Source organism: Cataglyphis hispanica, chromosome 18, assembly GCF_021464435.1.
Source record: "Cataglyphis hispanica isolate Lineage 1 chromosome 18, ULB_Chis1_1.0, whole genome shotgun sequence".
Lineage (NCBI taxonomy): Eukaryota > Metazoa > Arthropoda > Insecta > Hymenoptera > Formicidae > Cataglyphis > Cataglyphis hispanica.
The window spans coordinates 4161124-4181634 of record NC_065971.1 but is presented as its reverse complement, the minus strand read 5'-3'; the positions used below and the strand labels follow the sequence as shown (position 1 = coordinate 4181634).

Sequence of the window (20511 nt, the reverse complement as noted above, 5' to 3'; positions counted from 1 at the left end):
GGGGAAAGGCGCGTTCGGCTAACAGCTAACTTCGCTTTGGCCGCCCCACTACCCGCCCCACTACTCCGCCAACCGCCAGTTCCGCTCGAGACCGCTTGGGGAGTTTATTCTTTCGCGTGTCGGTGTGACTTAACCTTATCTAAACCTATATTGTCGAACGATATTTTATGATGTTATATGCTTTTTTTTCATATATTCGGTTGAATATATAAATGACATATTACAGTCAAATATACTAACAAGGTATATACATATATAAATACATTTTAATGTATCTCCTCAATCCTTTCTCAATTTTTTTCTAAAGAAGTATAGTAAAAGAAATTTATAGCATATATTTTATTAATGATTTTATATATAAAAGTTTTATCAAGTTGGATATTCAAAGTATCAATATACATAGCATTTGTAATATTGATTGTATTTGATTTGTTGATAAACATTAAGATTGTATAAGATATAAAGTTGTGCTAGAAATTTAAACATTTATAAAAAGCTTGGCTGTATATATCTATGAATACTTGATATTCTCAATACAATATTCATATTTATCTATTCTAAAAAAATTCATTACCTTTCAAAGGTCACTGATATCAAAGCACACGTGAATTCCCTGAATCACCGGAAGCATGTTACATCATATGCTATCGTAACACGTGCTACGATTGCACACGCGGACGATCGTTCCCGTTGTCGCGCACTAGAAGAAGGCGGCCCGTTAAATTCATTACGAGAAAGCAGATGTCGCGGAAGTAACGGATGTTTCATTATATATACGAGCATCGTGGTAAGAGGTATGTATTTTACCTGTATCTCTTTGAAAAAATGAGAATGATAGAAACAATCAGCTGATCGGAAACATTTTGGTGCGAGAGAGAAGTATTGATCACTGATATATATATATATATATATACACGTACTAGCAGTATGTATACGTGGACTCTTTGAATCGCAACACGCGGTCGTATACATGTCATATGTCAAGCTCTTATCAGCTATATTACAAAGCGTCTTAGCACGTATACCTATACAGTGGTGGAGGTATATTTTTTCTTATTCTCTTTCTCTCTCTTCAGAGTAAATTACTATTCTCAGAAAATAGATCTCAGACAATAATCGTGTTCAAATTTATTACAATTTACATTGTCTTTATTCTAATTTTAACTTTAAAATCATACAATTTATTCTAATTTTAACTTTAAAATCATACAAAAATTATATAAAATATATTGACAAGTTTGAATAAATTCATCAAGTGTGATCTATTTTGAACATGTATTTGAAATTTTTGAAATCACGAAGAGATTGATGATCTACAAAAAAATTAGAATTTGTGTCATTCAGTATACATCTCTTTAAAAATGTATCTATACAATCTTCGCGAGGAGCAAGATCTTTGCAGAGACTTGCCCAGCGCAATGTACCCTTGATCTACCTACCTTAACGCTGTTCGTTGAGCGCGGGAGGTAGGTTTTAAACAATTGCGCGTATAAGGGCGTGTAACTTGTAACTTCACCCACATGTGACCGTGACGGATCTCCTGCCTTCGATTATTCAGTTTTTTCTAACGCGACGACGAATGGCATAGAATTTCGCATCGGTCCTTGACGAGAATAAATTATACAATCAGATGTTTTAATTGTCAAATAGAAAACTGTCAAATATATTTATTATTATATCGCTTAAAAAATTCAGCAAAAAATACAAAACAAAGATTGAAAGTATAATAAAGCCAAAATTTTATTTTATATAAAAATATTTATATTATATAAAATATATATAAAAATTATATAAAAATATTTTTATATAAATATTTTTATATAAATTTTTATATAAATACGATATAAATAAAATTTTTAAATAAATAATAAAAAATAATAATTTTTACATAAATAATAATTATTTGATATGTATGTATATGAGGAATAATATAAGTTTAAAGTTTAATATAAAATATGTTTACATCGAAGCAAAATTACATCATATAATTAACATCTATATTCGAAGAATTCTACATTTAAATCTATTTTCTAAAATATGTGTAAATGAGAACTTGATTCTGGTATATTTGCGAATTAAAATCATGGATATATTTTATGATCCAATGGCGTATATACTATAGGTGCATATGCACACAGAAATCGACTCTGGCTACTATGAGGACGTGTACACGGCCACGTACATGCTTGAGAAGAGAGAGAGAGAGAAAGAGAAAAAGATAAGGCCTTCGATTGCCTGGATCACGCTCGAGTCAGGCCAGGCCTTCGTAAACGACGTTTCCAAACATACCCGCGCGCGTTCCGACCACCGGATATTGGTCAACCCGACAACCTTTTTTATCCCGCGCCATTCCGCTTACGTGGGTGGCTGCTCGCGATGATTAGCTGGCGCGAGACGAAGAGCGGAGCAGGCGCGATAGAGCACGAAAAAGAAAAAGAAGGTGGATTATATCGGCGATGATCGATACGGTCCGTGGAAACGGAGCATTCGCGTGTCTTGTTACAACGCGGCGGCTGTCGTTACAAAAGAGATCCGGAAAGTCACGCGTGATTCGCGCCGTTATCGTCGTTCTTCGTTTCGACAGCGCCTATATCATCGCGGGCCTTATCGCCACTTGCGTTTGCAAGTATAGAATGAATAGTTTAAGATACAATTTCGAATATAGGTCGATTTAGTATATAATGCGATCGCGAAATCGAGATATTTCTGATCTAATCTAGAATCATTTGGGAAACTTATTGCGGTTTTATTTTTGTTCTTAATTGTTATTAACATACGTTGTAGAATTATTTTCTTATTAACAATATTCTAGCACAAAAAAAGGAATTCGATTGAATAAAAGCTCAATGGCTTATTATATATTTGACCAATTGATAAAATGTGATAATACTTAATTAACTCGATCGAGAGATGATATTGACTTATGATAACAAAAATACAAAAAATGAGAGAAATCGAATTCTTATTGTTTTCTCAGAATTTGACAATGGTCATATAAAAAAATTCTTGTATGAATAACAATAACCTTTGTCTCAATACACATCATGTCTCATGTTCGAAACATGAACGAAATTATCATTAGGTGACAAGAACTGATTTCGTTTTTTCGTAAGCGATGACGACACCGCAGGATCCTCTACGGCGCTAGTATTTTTAGTAAGATTTTTAGATATTCTGAGATATGTCTTTTTTTCTTCTTCGGCGCTTGGTGTCATTCGTGCGGATATTTCGTCATGCGACACGCGATTGAATCCGGGTGCGCCGTTGACAGTTCATTGATTAGCGACAAGTATTATCGGACGAAATTTATTCGGAAGCGGAGTTTGCTCTTGGTAAACAGCCATATGATTAACGCACATTTCTTTTTTGACGACTTTTGAACATCTTTAAATTTATTTCTTCACGATTGCGAGCATCCGGATTGATTATGCGGTGTGTTGCCGAAAGTGTTTTGGATTTACCCAAAAAATATTTGCATGAGCGTTATCTTTAACAAAAAATTAAATTAATTACTCTCTTAACGAGCTATTAGGTAATTAGCAAGCTATTAACATTATAATGTTTTCAGAGTTTCTGTTATAAAAAGAATTTACTTTGAATGTATCCTTTAATTAAAGGAATACTGAAAAGCGTCTGCAAATTTTATCAGATAGTCTGGTTATTAATTACATCTTTGCGTAATTAATGCAACTTCCGGCGTGCCATAAGCTTATATTTCCGTTCTTGAAATAGTTTCGTGATCGTCGATCGATAATGTGGGCGTACGAATATAAGACTAACTGCAAATGATTCATTCCTTTGTTAACTTTCTTACATCAACCACATATGTATGACGAAAGTCATATGAAAATCAATAAATTATAGAAATGTTCTTTGTCTAATTAATTATTTGATATTAAAGGCTAAAGTAGTTTTTTTTTTATTTGATTTTTTATTATCAAAGAATATGCGTTCAAAATTTCAACTTGAGAAATGCAGAAAAATGCCATTTTGAAATTTACAATATACATAAATGTATTATACGTATTGTCGAAACTATTGTAAAACGTACGTGTATTTTAACACGTACTTATATTGCTGTGGCAATATGTGTTGTGTCATATCACTAGAAATTTTTGGTAATGAGTAAACAATGAGATAGCGGATGCTATTATCTATTACGCACGCAGTGATCATCTTGTCTCTGTCGATTCGGTCAGTGGTTATTTACGTGTCATGATTACGGATAAATTAGTCATCGAGAAATATGCGGGAATCTTGGTCGGTGATTGGAAAACAATGGGAGAGACTGGCGAAAGAACGTGGAGATCTTTTCGTCTTTCTCGCACATGTTGTACCATTGTCACGCATTGAACATTCTTTGCTGATCAATACCTCGTATTTTTTTCAGTGACGTATAATGGCTCATCGGAACAGAAAATTTAATAATTTTTTGAAAAATTTCTTATGGAAAAATATAATTTAATGTTAAAGAAAAAATGTTTATACCAAATTTACCAAGGAAACGTGAATTAAAAGATCAGCAATTTTGCATAACATTCTATTATAATTAAATAATTATTTAATTTTATATAAATGAATCGTTTCCTATAATTGAAAAAATTAATAAATAATTTTGAGCAAAATTATTTTGCAAAATTTTTTAAGATTCAAAGCCTTGACGGTCAAGATTTAGTAGACATTTCATCTCTTCCTTGTGATATTGGATAAAAATAAATTGAAAAATACGAGAGGGAGAGAGAGAGAGAGAGAGATTAAATATATTAAAAAAGACAGACATAAATAAAACGAGAGGTATTCTTACTGAATCTCTCTAGAACAAACGAAATAAAGAAAGAGAAAAAGAGAGAGATATTATATTTAATAGAGCTTATTTTGATTTTCACACTATCATATAAATGATTAAATATACTAGGTATAATAATATTTTATATATCATACATCATTTATGTCAATTACAAATTTTTCTAAAGATTTTTTGTTCATTTTAAATATATTTTTATCGAAAATTTAAATATATTTTTATTGAAAAGGGCATTAAAAAATCTTATAGTTTCGCTAAATTACATCATCTCACGTAAAAGTGTAGACAAATATAGAGACACAGTGTCGATGATATAAATGTCACGTCATTAATATAAATGAGAAATTTAGACTGTGTTGATTGTTAAAAATTGCTTGATATCTGTCAAAACTCTATTACAATTGCAAGAAAAATTATTTTATTCATTTTGGAAACAAAAATAAAATTTTTACGCAATAATTTTGGTGGTTTCAATATAATATGTAATTATTGCACGCGCGCGTAAGGTGGACAGATAAAACAATAGTAATTTTCGCCAATTTAAAATATTTATTTTTGACTATGTTGCTAAACATATGTCATGTGAGACAATTTATTTTCGCAATTTAATATTTTGTTATAATAAAATTGTTGTATTTTAATTGATATTTTTTATTAATTTTTTTTCCAATGATTATTAAATATATAATATTTACTAATGATTTTATCATAAATCTTAATTTACTTGTTGGGGAAATTTATTATATTGATCGACACTTACTTGAGAATAAATATTCAATTTCACCTCAGACGTCATTAGCGCCCCACGTTGAAATACGTACGCGGACTTTTGTAATCTCATCTCATCAATCAGCGGTCAGTTGCGGCGATTGAAGCTTTACTGTGCAAGCTTCGTCTTTTGTAAATCGCGCATGTGCCGTCATGCTGTTGTCATAATATATTGCACGATTTAATGTAACTTTCTATTATGCGGCACAGTCCAGTTACTACGCGATGTGCAATAAACAGTCAGGGAAATGCAATCGTATAAAATTGTCTCATTTCGCGTTGCCGCTCGTGAAATTATCGTTTCGTCAAGAAACCGGATGTCGATAATCAGAGATGATTGTTACTCATCGCGTTTTTTTGTGTACAATTTAACTAGCCGATGATTAGTTTAGATCGTTTCTTCGAAATCATGCAATTAGCAGCAAATTAAGCAATATTATGGAATATTCTGTAATATAAAAATATATATAATTATAATTTCTTTTTATTACATTAGTTTTATATGCTATTTTTTATAATATAGCTAATATATAAAGAATATTATTTATCATGCTCTATTTATATATATTCAAATACAAACAGAAATTTTTCTTGCTTAATTAATAATTAATGTAATTTACTGTTAAAATGCAATTGCCGCGCATCATGCATTTGCACGATTCCGCAATGTTAATGTTTATCAATTTTCTTAACTTTTCTAATTTTGTGGTTATTTTAATTTCTTTCTCCTAATTCATACGTGTTTTTTTTTTTGTTAAAGAACTTTATAAATGAACTTTATAAGCATACAACTCTCGAGAAACGATAAACTAATCAAACATTTTTCTTTTATATCGCATAGATGAACGAATACTTTTAAAGTTGAAAGTAATGACGTTATAAATTTCTTCTTTAATTAATAATAATATATATACATAAATGTAATTGAAAAGAAAGTAAAGAAAGAGTTTCGTTGAAATCATAAGTTTTCACAGGCATATCATATGAATATGAACTCGTGTAATAGAATAGAATTTCTCTTTCTTTCTTTTTCTCTCTGGCGAAATTATATATATAAAAAATGAAAATTGATGCCGGCTTGGCATTTTATGATACACTTAGTACAGTTGAATGGGACTTCTCATGTGACATGTAACGAGCCAGCCTTGCGTGGAACGCATGTCGCGCGCGATTTGCGAAACGCGCACGCGGCTTGCAGAACTGTCTGCCTACGCGCTGCGCTTTGCGCGCCGCGCGCTTGCGACGAGATACCGGTTTAAAGTCCGGGACGAGGAACCGACGAAAAATTCTTGAACCGGTTCGCCGGCTGTTTCGTTTTACGCCTCGGATGTCTCGTGAGGAGAGGGACGAGGGAGAAAAATCAGCTAAGAGAGAGATGGACCCGAGATGTTTAAGTCCTGCGAATCGAGACGAGCGATTCGAGGAGGATGGCGAGAGAGGATGTTACGGATCCTCCTACGCGAACTGCACGGAAACGACATAATGGAAGGAAGTAGAAGGGAGATAAATGAGTTATAGAGAAAAGTATACAAGCTTGCTACGTTGTCAAACACGTTCTGAAAACTGAAAACGTCTTATAGAAAGTGCGCGAGATGATAAAGTATATAAAAATATGATGATATAAATTTGATAGTAATGAATGATCGAACGATATTATTATCAAGGAAATCATCTTTAATTTAATTTGAGATTATTAAATGTAATAATTTGCGAGTATAAAAGATATTTTAAATTAATAGAATTGTTAAGCACTTTTATGGATATATAATAATTAAAAAATTAATAAAATTTTTAAAGAGCTTAATTAAGAAATTAATTTGAAAAAATAAAGTATTTAAAGGAGCTTAATTAAGAGATTAGTTTTTTAAAATAAGTTTTCAAAGGGATTAAATTTTTTTCACAAAGCGTTCAAAAAAACTAGCGAATTCTGCAAACATTTATCTTTTTTTAAATGTTCTAATTGATATATAAATAATAGGTTCTTTTGTATGCTTACAAAAGTGCTAGTAGACTTGAAGATCAAATACAATTGGAATACATAAAACATGTTCTAAACATACTCTAAACGTCAACGTGACATAGTTTTTATTTAGATTACTAATTAATATCATCTGCGACATATGTTCAAATTATGTCACGCGACTTTTTATCTTTGCTGTCGTTATCTTTATTATGTTTCGTTATCATAGCATATTAGAAGCGTTACATCTTTTTTTTACATTTTTTTTTACAATTTACGCACTTACATTTTCGCAAACTACGGTAAGATAAAGTCGAAATAATAGAAACAGATTTTTTCTCGAGAGCATTCTCTCACATCCGGTCCATACCGTAACAGCTGCCTGTCGAAAACACACGAAGAAACTACGCAGGCACTACGATGCCATGCAGGATGCGTATCCTTTCTCAGATTTTCGTCCTGAAAAACATTTTACCTGACCATGTACCGACCCGCTGCGATCCATACAGGTCGACAGCCCGTTATTGCTCCTTCACATAAATACGTGACCGACTAATTCCGAGCAGAATACATAAAGCACAAACGGTAGAATTAAAAATATAGGCACAGGATGCGGTTAATAGAGCGGGGCATGAATGAAAAGATGCTTTATTTTCATTGTAATATCTCATCTTTTATCATCTTGCGGAAGTCACAAGTTTATGTGTAGCCAATCTTTTAAAACCAATTTAAGAAAATAGGCGTTACAAGGGCAGAAATGTGGATAATTATAGGCAAGACAATTAGAGAATATAAAGAAATGTGTTTCATTTATTTTATTTTCGATTTATATTAGACTTTTTTATGTTTGTGAAAGTTTCTTTCCCTCTGTTAAGTTTTTGTTTAAGTGAGTTGAGAAATCGTTTGGCGATAATTTGCTTGGAAAATGCTGGATGTGATTAATTATAATGCGGGTGCGAGCTTTGAACGGTTAACTTTCGATTTAAATTTCTTACTGTCTCTAAATTGAGAAGGTGAAAGGCGAATATGCACGCGCGAATTAATTTTGTTTTAACGATTGAGTCTAGTGCTTGGTCAATTGTAAGATATTGACTAAATCTAATTAATGCAAATCACGCCAAGCGGAACGACACGAAACTTCGTAAGTGCAAGATATCTAAAATATGTTGACAATGTCGATGCTCTTATGTTAGAAATAAATAAATTTGATCATACATATCTTATAACAATTTTACATTAAAAGTCTTGTTTTCGTCCATTGTTGCATTAAATCGTACTTTTCTCATTCAGAAAAAATTTTTTTATAATTTTTAAATATTTTAAAAATATTTCTTTGTAATATCGAGAGAATTACATGTCTTTCACTCATGCATTATTTATTCCAATAGCTTTCAACGCAGTGATTCCTTTTTTGATATTAATAGAAAATAAATTTATATTTTCTACATTCGAGATATTATAAAGGAATTATATAGAAATACATTCATCGAAAAATTCTCTCTAGTATTATTGTTTTGTTGTCCGACTTGATACAATGAATCTAGACAATTTAGACTAAAAAATCGATGACTGCAATATTTCATGATTTATATAAAAAATCGGGAAAAATAGAACTAATATTGTTTTTATTACTCGTTTCAAAGATTATGATGCAACAGCGCACGATAACATTAGTGACATCATAATACGCCATTATAATTTCCAATTTTTTAAATAAACTGATATATTTAAATGAACATGACGTATGATCTCTTTGTGGTTCCGGATTACATACTGGTATGCGTGATAAGAATCACGTAGAAGCGTGGGCGCGATCGAAGCACCGCGATAACATGACACGCGCACGATATCCTCTCGTATTTATGTATCGATCGGTAAATGCGTAGTGTATCGGCGATTGCGTCAGTAGAAAATAAAGCGCAAGTGCCACCAGAAAATAAAGCGCAATCTATACGATCGTGAAACGCTATCCGTCAAGGAATTTTCTGACAGGTGGTAATCAGTGACGTAGGTGTATTTTTCTCGATCACATATTCGAAGGCGTGAAATACCAGATGATAAGATGCCTCTCGAACGTTTGCAAAAAAATATAGACGTCTTTATTTCCTCTTTATCGCATAATCTTTGCAATAAATCAAAGACAAATTTATGATAAAAGATTAATTTGGATAAATATACTCGAAATAAGCGCACTATATATGTGTGTGTATGTGAAAATATTTTCTGTGTATTTAAAAAAAAATTTTTTAAATCTATCTCTCATGAAAATTTTACGTATGATTTTTTTCCTTATGAACTGCTAAGTGCCATTTTTACTTAAGTAATATTTTTCTCTTACACCGCGATCTAGATTTGCACTTTGAAATGTTGACGCAAGTTTTTCTGACGTACTTTGTAAATCATTTGCATAGTAAAATGTTTTGTAAGTGCGAAGCTCTTCTTATCCACGTCTCGGTTTGCATCATTTTTCATACATGCATCCGTGGCGAGGTAACGAGAGCTGTTGATATCATGCAACTTTATGCAAGCACGCAACGTATACGCATAGAATATTGCACTAACGGAGTAAATTGTATAATGATAATAATCATCTTTTAACAAGTATTCCCTCGTATATTCTCACATTTACTGAATACATAAAAAATATGTTGGATGAGATGTTTCTCTTTAAAAACAAGATATAGGTCATAAATGCTCTAGGCCGTCTAGGCAATTGGCAATTCTGTTATAAAAAGAAATAATCATATTTTCATATTTTATATCAAGTTTTATTTTATTTGCGTGCGAATCGAGAATATACTTGAGAATATACCTTATATACTTCCCCTATTTAAATTGATTGATTTACACGGACAAATTGCTAATAATTCTTTGTAAAGATCAATCACTAGTTGATGGAGAGTGAGAGTTTCCTGCTCATAGAAGGAGTAGTTTTCATCTAATTGGTGATTAATTCTACGCAAACGTCACGAATTAAGGTTAATTAAGTTTCAAGAATATTAATAGGTGACACATACAAGTTTGTGTATTCTTCAGTTAACTGTAAGTCATGTTTTCCCTCAAGCAATGTGTTATTCCCGTAGTTACAGATATTTCACTTGAAGTTTATCTATTTAATGTCATAAGTGGAAAAGAACTGTGATAAGTGGTACATTTCCAGTTCAATTTCCAGTTCAATTAAAAGCGGTGTGCTACTTGAGTTTGTTACATTATGACATCAGAAACGAGGCCATTTCTTCGATAAATCACGCTCTTATAAAAATACTTAATCTACAGAAATTCAGGTTAAGACCTTAAAGAAATTTTTCATCTGATTTGATATTAAGTTGCTTTAGATATAATTAAGTAGTTATTAAAAATATTTTTAAAAAGAATTAAAGACAAATATTGAAGAATCTATTTACAATCAGGATATATGCGAAAGTATCCCTGATTTCTGATATAGCGTGCCTAATAGTTTCCCCATCTTTCATTCTCTATTATAATCTAATTTTTCCACGTTTCCTCGTGTATCGATTTTTATTAAAGGATTATGTATTAATTTTTTATTAAAATATTCTGACAAATGTTTCGTTCTGCGATAATTTTTTTTATTAAACAGCATGAATGTCGAACTTGACATCGTCCGAGGTTTCCCTCGTTGCAACACATGCATAATCATAAATCTCTGTCGCGCTTATCCTTACTTGACCCAGTTATACGTTTAAATCCCTTGAAGTCGAATGTATGAGTGTTTGACGAGAATAACTGAAGGTCGATGAGCGAATCTCCTGATATGATCCATCGTAATCGATATATTTCGTTAACGCGGTCGGTGTGGCTGGAAAATTAGTTGGTTTTTAGAAAGAAAAATTTTTACCGCGTAGAATATCTTTGCGCTTGTCTTATGTGTTCGCTAATGAGAAGTAGTTGTTAACGAAAGAGATCGGCTTAATTTCACAATGTGTCATTAAAAAACTTCAAGGTTTACAAGTATTTTTTATCTCGATAATGAGGATAACTTTTTAAGTATACAAACGTAAGAGAAAAACATACTATTTACGTAAATAATTATTTATATTATTTATATCATGTTATATATTGATTTTATGAAATTCTTTTTTATTTGGTTCCTCTTTAATAATTTTTTTTTTTTTTATATTTTATTTTTATATTTTATTTTAAAATAACGGGAACATTTACCTTATTATTATTCGCATAACAAAATTTTCTGATTTTATTTAACATTTATATAGCGTTATTCTTACAAAGATAAATTGATTCTTCAAAAAAATACTCATAATAAATTATAACTTAAAGCCTTGAATCTAGCGCGAAAGTATCAACTATAGTGTTATTTCTTGATATGATGTATTTATCGCAATGATGACAATTTCGTCGAATTATATAGATAAGTTCTAGGACATACAAGAACATTCTCCTCTTGATAAAAGTGAAAACGATGAAATGACAACAATGCGAGTTTAAACCGGACTCATGAATGAGCAACGAAAATACTGGAAGCGGCTGAGTAAACGGATTTCGACGATACCAAGCGATGAGAATTGGAATTCTTAAGGTCGCATCCCGGAAGTCGCGTCATCCGCTATATGATATGCTTCCGGTATGGTTGCAACGTTTGCATAAATGAATTCCAGGGAGATGTCTAACTATTTCTAAAAAGTTGCGATTAGCATTAGCGCGAAAAATAGATTTATTAATAATACCATTATATACTTGTACATATATTAATATTAAGTGTTTGGTGTATATACCAAATTTCTTTTATTTTAATTTGTCTCGCGACAAATGTTATATACATAAAAAAAAAATCCTAATTCATCAGAAAATCCGAATATCATTGTTTTAAGAAAATATTTAATTATATTAAGAAGGTACTAGTTGACTTTGAGAAATTTTGTTACGTAAAGTGCTAGCTTTCGTGTTTTCGGCTAATGTAAACAGGAAGATAGATAACATACATATGTATATATATATATATACATATGTTGTTTTTTTTTTATATATAATGCAACATTCGAGAGATAAGGAATTTTAAGAAGATAAAGCGTTTATTTTTTATATTTCCTTGTAACTCAATTTATTAATTAAAAGACAAATAATACTACATATAATGACATTTTCTATAATAAAAAAAAAGTTTAGATATATATGTTCACATCAATAGATTTTATTTTATAAAACAGTTTTATGTTTAGATATCTTTTGACAGTTGTATTTTTGAAACAATTGTATTTTTGAGAGAAACGTCTTGGATCGTGGAAAGTGGAGAAAAAAGAAAAGAACCTTCATCTTTGATGAAGGATTAAGTCGTTTGCGCGGTTAATTGCACGGTCGATTTCCCTTGCGGAGAACCGAAAGACGCACGCACGTGGCGGCAATCGGCTTGTTCTCTCAAGGTAATACCGATATTTTTCAAAGTAACCATACGCACCCCGGAACGCCTCTTTTGAAGCGGCTTAAACAAGGTGTCCGTCTTTTGTCGTGCGCGTTGTCATCGGGAGAGATCTCAGCAAGATCTCAGTCTATTTGTCATAGCCGGCATAGAACACGAAAATCCGGAAAAAGCGGATTTACTATGAATGGATCGCGGAAAAAACGACGAATGAATGCGCCGGATGTACGCAGTAATGGATCGCTTTACGAACGACTTCCGGGGCATATTTTACTTTATCTTCTCCGAGCGAACCTCTGGCTAACATCACGATTTCTCGATGCAGGAAAGAAGGGATCGCGGAGCAAGAAGGTCCATGCAGCTGTTCCCTCCCTCCCCTCCCATGCCATTGACCGGTTTCCGATCGACCACACGCTATGAGAAGAGATGCTTACCCCTTCGCTTTTTTCTCTTGCTAAAGGCACATAGTAGTTTTTATATACATATATAGGCAATTCTGTCAAGAAATACTTTAGGATGGGTGATCGTGAGATTTTTTTTGTCATTATTAGATTGCTACTATAATTTTTTCGTATCCGAATCTTTATTTATTGAAAGAAACATCTGAATTGTGCACCCGTTGTTTCTACATTTAATTATTTCTAAATTATAGACAGATAATAAATAATATAAATTATAGATTGAGGAATTGTTTATTAATTTTTTAGATATAAATCAATCTTGGAATCTGATGGCGAAAAGACCATTATGAGAATTATGCGTTAAGAAGAAACTGATCTCACGAGTGAGACGAATCGTCTCTCAGGATTATTATGCGCGCGTTGCCCAAGATGACGGCTTGTTACGACAGAGAATGCCCTTAGGCGTTCCCTTTCGAGATCGAAGACGATGTTGATATCAGATGACTAATCGCGATCGTCTCACTTATGTGGCACTTGTGACGACACACGTGAGTTCAATGTCCCGTGTCGTTAGATGCTTCTACCGAAACACTCTTACATACGTTTCGTAAGAACGCAAGAGAGCAATATTAAATTCATTTCGCATTTTTATGCAATGTATATTTGTAATATAAAATTTTCTATTCTTGTCGCAGAACTTTTTATTTTGCGGTCTTAAACGATATATTCTTTATATGAATTTAAAAAAATGTTTATCTTACTTTTATTAAACATCCATACATCTATTTAAAAAATAATACACATAAACCATCCTTATCGCTTTCTCGTTTATTTAATATTTAATTTATAGAATAATGATTAATTAATATTTGAATAAATTCGAGACGCGCGATGACAGTTGAGAAATTGAAACTTTGCTTAGGTGCTTTTTCTCAACATATGCATCTGTGACGCAAATGAGGTCATATTAGCGCCAATGTCACTGATGCAATCCACGCGCAGATGTATATAGGCAGGTCATAATACTCGTTGCAATCGACGATATAGAGACACTCATTATACACTCCCGCAAGAAATTCCGCGCTAAATCGCCATACAAGTCCGGAATTATTCGGCTAATTACGTTGGACTATAATCGCGGAGGTAATTAGACACCAAGCAAGTTGTGTATCGTTTTCCCCACTATATAATGATTACGATTAACGCTGACAAAATGATTACGCAAGTAACGAGCAATTTCTTCACGAATCGGAATGCATAAGACAACGAGGACTCGTCTATGTGTTCTCACGAAAGCTCGAGGAGCCTTGGCATCCAATCGCCTTCTTAATTCGATAAATTTTATCGCGCCGGGCAATGTGTGGTAATGTGTTGGTACACAATCGTGAGCACACACATGCGCACGTGGGTACCATGCCCTCACGATCTCGGCTCGGATTTAGCAATCCGTATACATGGCTGGAAAGGATTTGGCAACGCAACGAAAGATCGATAGACCGCCTCCCTGTCGTGCCGCATCGGATTCAATATTTACCGAATCTTCGGCGGAAAGGCGTCTCCTAAAAAGGTATTGTATTAATTACCCGCTGTGTGACTTCGCAAAAATAGACAAAAAAGTGATTTTCCGCTGCATGAACTAGCCGCTTTTTGGATTAGCCTTTTGTTCTCTCTTTGGACATCGTTAGAAAATAGAGGATAAAGCGAATAGAATCAAGGATAAAGCGCAAAAGTGAGAAATAAACTTCTGAAGTCTAGAACTTTTAATACGAGCTGTTTTTCTAGACACTACAAATATATTTCGGTTTAGTGAAATATTCCGTGTGATTTATTTTTTATTTATTTTTTTATTTATATATTATTTATTTTTTACCATGAATAATCTTAAATAAAAAATAAAAAATTCACATTTTTTTTTTTTAAATTTGTTTGACACAAAAATTCTATTGATACAAAAATAATTTTAATCAATCACTGCTTTTTGAAGTTAGATTTTAAATTACGATGCTCGCTAATATCTTTTTTTCTAAACAAAGCTTCTCAATTTTTAATAATGTATAATATAAGGGTATTTGATTTGTGTTCTACGCAAAATATTTATTATTATTTTAAATTATTTTAGTTTGCTTTATATAAACTTTGATATCTTTTAATGTCTTGTCTTGAATTTTGATAATTTTTTCCAATATTTTTCTAATATTGCTTTTTAATTCCTTTTTATGTGTCGTCAATGACAGATTATTTACAGCTAAAATAATTTATCGATAATCTTCCACGGTCTGTCGTCTCTTAATCGAAGGTTACAATTATTTAGGTCGCGGACACCAACGAATTAACCGTTCATTCCTTCCGCTCTTGGTCCCCCTGACCTTCTCTCGTAGCCTCTGTTCTCTTTTCTCTCTTTCTCTCTCTCCCTTCCTCTCCTCTCTTTCTCTCTCTTCTCCTCTAATACTCTTTCCGTCTCTTTGTCGCTTGTTAACGTCGTCAATGCCGTCGTCACCCACGATCGTATATATCCTATTGCAGTATTATACGCAACATTGCACTACATTTCTATCATACTATAGATTGAGAAAAAAAAATCGAGTTGTGATAGAAATCCATTCTCTTATCGTATTAAATATTTGATTTTCGATTGAAGAACTTGATTTTCGAAATGATATACGCTTTAAGATCTCTGTGAGTTTCTCTCTGTTTTATATGAGCAAAAATAAAATTACTTTAATTTTATTATTAATTTTTTAATAATAAAATATATGTACATGATATATTTTGTTATTTCCAAGTTTTAATATTAATATTGATGAATCTATATTTATGAATGTAACAGATTATATCGTGTGAGCATATTCGGAGTCATTTAATACACGCTCATATTTATAACCAGACAAGTAAAGTCACTTAATAATAATATTTTCATTTATTGCATGTTTCAGATTATTATTATTATTTTTTTTTTAATACACAATGAACGGCGACGGGAATAGCGGCGAGAAAACGGATCCGGGCGCTATCAGACACGGGAACTTCATAAATTATTACCAATTCCATCCTGCGGAAGAGCGCGTGCGGCAACTTCCGCGTGGCGTGTGGCAGCGACGACGGGACGCTCATCCGGCCCGGAAATACACGGGTCTAGACGTCGGCTGTAACGCCGGGGTAAGAAGGGTACAGCTGTCGGGGGATCCAAAACGGGATGAGACTTGGCCTTCGTGATCTGAAACTACAAACGGCGCGTCTAATTTTGAGTCGAGTTATCCCTTTTCAGATACGGTCGCGCGTCATCCGCATCCGGAATTCGTATTCCTTTGTATCCTTGTTGTAGAAATTTCCTGCATGTGTGCTCGTTCTTTTCTCTATCTTATTAAAGCTACCGTGTTTTTCTAATTATACGGATCGCTTCTCGCAAATGTGTTTCCTTTTAACCGGAGATAGTTTTCAGATAATTCGGGACAAAAATTCTATTAAAAAGAATTGACATTAATTAATGTGTTTATTTTGAGACAAATTGGGTATAAATCCTCGTCAATTTGTGATTTTTCAAGTGCTGTCTTTATTATATTAACATTTTTTTTTTTAAATTAATATTAGCTATATTTTATTTTAACAACACAAAAATCAGTTTAAAAAATTTAAATACAACTTTTAAATTTATTTAATAATGACAAAAAGAATTACGATGAATTTTCCACAAAATTTTTGCTATGTAAATACAAATTTTAAATTTGACTTTGCAATCTGCGACTGAAAAAATGCATCTAAATATATCTTGTATATTTATATTTAATTCTACTTAACGACGTGTTTTGCAGAATCTCACATACATGTTATACGATTTCCTCGAGAAGACTATGTCCCAAGATCAGCCCGAGATCTCTTTAATCGGTGTGGATCTCGATCCAATTCTGATCGAGAGAGCGCGCGAAGGTAATCGGCGCCCGGATCGTCTGACCTTCGAGTGTCTGGACTTTTTGTCCGATGATTGCGGCGAGACGTTGAGGAAGCATCTGGCGCAGCTTCATAAAACGCGATTCGACGTGGTGTTCTGCTTCTCGATCACTATGTGGATTCATCTGAATCATGGTGATGACGGTCTGGAGGAGTTTCTACGAAAAGCTTGCGATTTATCGGAAATGATCGTCATCGAGCCGCAGCCTTGGAAATGTTACAGAAATGCATCGAGAAGGCTACGAAGAGTGAAATCGGAGGACTTTCCTTTGCTGAAGGAACTAAAATACACCGGCAATCCGACGCAGCATATTGAGGACATTTTGACGAGGCTGTGCGATTTTCGAAAAGTCACCGTCACCGCGGGTAACGATTGGGGACGCACGCTTTTGATTTACGAAAGAAAGTAGCGATTGTAAAATCAACTCAACTTATGAGAGGAATCAACTCCTTTTAAGAAAGGGAGTTGCTGCATTTTTTATATTATAATTAAAAAATAAAAAAGAGATTTATTAAAGAAGAAGATAAAGAAAGATTATGTACGTGAATAGGTAACTTGTGCTTCGTATAAAATTTAATTCATATTATAAACGAGATACTTTTTTTAAGAAAGTATTTCTAAAAAATAATCTGCTTAAACTCCTAATTTTAAATATTATTGCACAATGTGTAAATATTTATAGGAAATATAATTTTATTGAATAAGTAAAATAGTCCATATAAAAAAGATGATGTAAAGACATAACGAGTAATGGTAAAACAGAACAAAATTAACGACGAGGTTCGCAAAAGATACGAGATGGCGGTAACGGAGTCGCCGGCGTCGCCGCCATGTCACTGTCATTGAAACGGTCATAGCAGGTTGCGTTCGAATGTACACAACAATAACAACATGAACTCTGCGAGCAAGGTGAGTATAAAAGCAGTTGATGATTTTGATTTTTCTTTCTATTTCTTTGTACTTGTGCTTCAAATCTTTTTCGCGAGTTGTGCGCGATGCTGAAGAAATCCAGGAATAAACAAAATGTTTCAAATAAAGCCTCCAGCTCGAGGAAATCGCAGATGTTATGTTGAAGAGTTTTCTTTGATTTTTTCTTTGATTATTCAAATTTAGAATTTTTTTTTTTTTTTGTAAAAATATTTTCATTAATACATTTGATGTTTGCGTGGAGATTTTACTTTATGTAAAATATATTATATAATTTTTATAAAGAAAATAAGTAATGTGTCGTGTTGTTAGGTTAAGTCAATTATGTGCCGGTGATGCTTACATTCCCGTTCTCTCTTTCTCTCTCTGTGATTTTTAATTATTTTTTTTTTTCTATTTATGTGCTGCATTATATCTGTTTATAACATCTATATTTATAACTAAGAAGAAAGAAAAAGAGAGAGAAAATAACAATTTGTGATTCATCTTTAGATAGCTTTTATGTATAACATATTCATCATAATAATATAATGAATAACGAAAGATATTTTAATGTAGTTATCATTAACAACGAATACATACATAATAGCTGAATGAAAAAACCTATTTGTTTTTAGGTGGGTGAAATCTTCACCGCAGCTGGTGTGGCCTTTAATAAGCTGGGTGAACTTACAATGCAACTACATCCAACATCAGACTCGCTAGCAGGGTAAGTTGAATATGAAAATATTATTGCGTCCTATAAAATAGAATAACGTTTAGTGGTAGAAAAATATAAGTTTCTAATCTTATCAGATTATCTGAAAATAACTATATAACTATATATATGTGGCAACCAAAAGTTACATAAAAAATTTATGATGTGGTCATTATGGATTATTATGACAATGTTAATAATGCAGAATGATTTTTTGGCAGTGTAATTAAACTTTGAGAATAGCAAAAGATAGGGAGTAAGAATCCAACATGAAATTTGCAGGCAAAGGAAGATATCTGATAATTTTTTATGAAAGTCATATTATTACTAAATTTTCATTATGTATTTGAATTAGAAAATTGATTAGAGATGTTTACAAGAATAAATAAGGAAATGTTATCGAATTAAGAAATTTTTGGAAATGATTTTTTTGAGAAGATTTTGGCTTTTTGTTTATTATTCTATAAATTGTGCATAATCAAATATATTCTTCTCTAAAGTTATGAAAAGATTAGTTCTTATTTTAACTCGCTCTTGTCCATTTAAATAATTAGTTTTGGTTATTACATTGCGCGAATAAATTAATGTATCCAGAATAATCACAAAGTAGCTTTTCTTGTTTCCAACAAATATGCAGTGTACACCATCAGAATATTATTCTGTATAACTATTATAGACCCCATGCTCTTTTCATAATTTCCTATACCCCTCAATGCGTAGTAAATGGACTGAGGAGGACATTGAGATGCTCCGTCACTCAGTAAGGGCTTTCAGCGAAGAGTTGAACAGAATAAGCGAGCACATCAAGAGTCGGACGGTGTAAGTTTTCGAAGGCTGCCATTGAGGTAGGCCTGCAATTTACAACGAACATATTGTTCTTTTTTCAGTTCTCAGATACGAACCACTCTGAAGAAAAAGGCGTTCGAAGAAGCTGGAATATCCGTCAGACAACAACAGATTCTTCCTCAACAGGCACAACAATCAACATTGGTTCAGCAACAGGTCAAACAGCAGTCCACGTCAGGAAATCAAAGTTTAATAGGCAAATCAGCGGAAGTGACGCTCAACATGCTGAATGCACCTGAGACGGAAGTGGATGTCGAGGGACTTCCCGAGGAATGTCAAGTGAAACTTGAATTCGAAGAAGGCGCTACCGAGGAAGTTACTGGTTAGCTTTATATAGTTAACTTATTAATTAAGTTAACTGAATAAGCTAAGGACTTGACGATATCAAGTTTTCTATCATCTGATTGTTCATTGATGGTTCGAATTTTAACTAGTTTTAAGCATCTCGATAAGCTCATCGTATTTAAGCTCATAAGTTACCTTTTTACAATAAATGTATGGAAACCTAATTTAATTTAATGTCATTGTTTCCCATAAGGCGAAATTGACGATGAATTGACATCCTTGGATTTCTTATACACTTGAATTATGTTTTTTTGGATATATAAAAAATTCATTCATCTTCTAATGTAATTTTGATTATAGGAAGTCTATTTGTTTTGGAAAGTTAGCGCAATTTACAACATTTAGGAAAAGAAAATAAGATTTGCAATAATTGTAAAATAATGATTAAAATTCTTACAGATTGAAACAATATGTGATAAAAT

The 20511-nt window shown here is 32.5% G+C and overlaps 2 protein-coding genes across 7 annotated transcripts; both read left to right on the top strand.

The window, feature by feature from the left end:
• Positions 1–45: 45 nt before the first annotated feature.
• LOC126856305 (probable RNA methyltransferase CG11342) lies at positions 46–18093 on the top strand. 4 transcript variants are annotated; one of them, XR_007688345.1, is made up of 6 exons: positions 46–243; positions 584–794; positions 13635–14895; positions 16262–16484; positions 17138–17812; positions 17957–18093. XR_007688345.1 is itself a non-coding variant. In XM_050604710.1 (6 exons), exons 5-6 carry the CDS (start codon positions 16293–16295, stop codon positions 17681–17683), a joined length of 738 nt encoding a protein of 245 aa, XP_050460667.1. In that variant the 5' UTR covers positions 46–243; positions 584–794; positions 13635–13876; positions 14251–14895; positions 16262–16292; the 3' UTR covers positions 17684–17813. The 4 variants fall into 4 exon arrangements, 3 of the variants coding, with proteins under 3 accessions (XP_050460667.1, XP_050460668.1, XP_050460669.1); XM_050604710.1 differs by lacking the exon at positions 17957–18093 and having other exon boundaries at positions 13635–13876; positions 14251–14895; positions 17138–17813; XM_050604711.1 differs by lacking the exon at positions 17957–18093 and having other exon boundaries at positions 13635–14471; positions 14555–14895; positions 17138–17813.
• On the top strand, positions 18039–20253 carry LOC126856318 (chromatin complexes subunit BAP18). Of its 3 annotated transcripts, none has more exons than XM_050604732.1 (4): positions 18039–18183; positions 18819–18910; positions 19619–19717; positions 19786–20253. In XM_050604732.1, exons 1-4 carry the CDS (start codon positions 18166–18168, stop codon positions 20069–20071), a joined length of 495 nt encoding a protein of 164 aa, XP_050460689.1. In that variant the 5' UTR covers positions 18039–18165; the 3' UTR covers positions 20072–20253. The 3 variants fall into 3 exon arrangements, with proteins under 3 accessions (XP_050460689.1, XP_050460690.1, XP_050460688.1); XM_050604731.1 differs by lacking the exon at positions 18039–18183 and adding an exon at positions 18196–18338; XM_050604733.1 differs by lacking the exons at positions 18039–18183; positions 19619–19717 and adding an exon at positions 18191–18338.
• Positions 20254–20511: the final 258 nt, after the last annotated feature.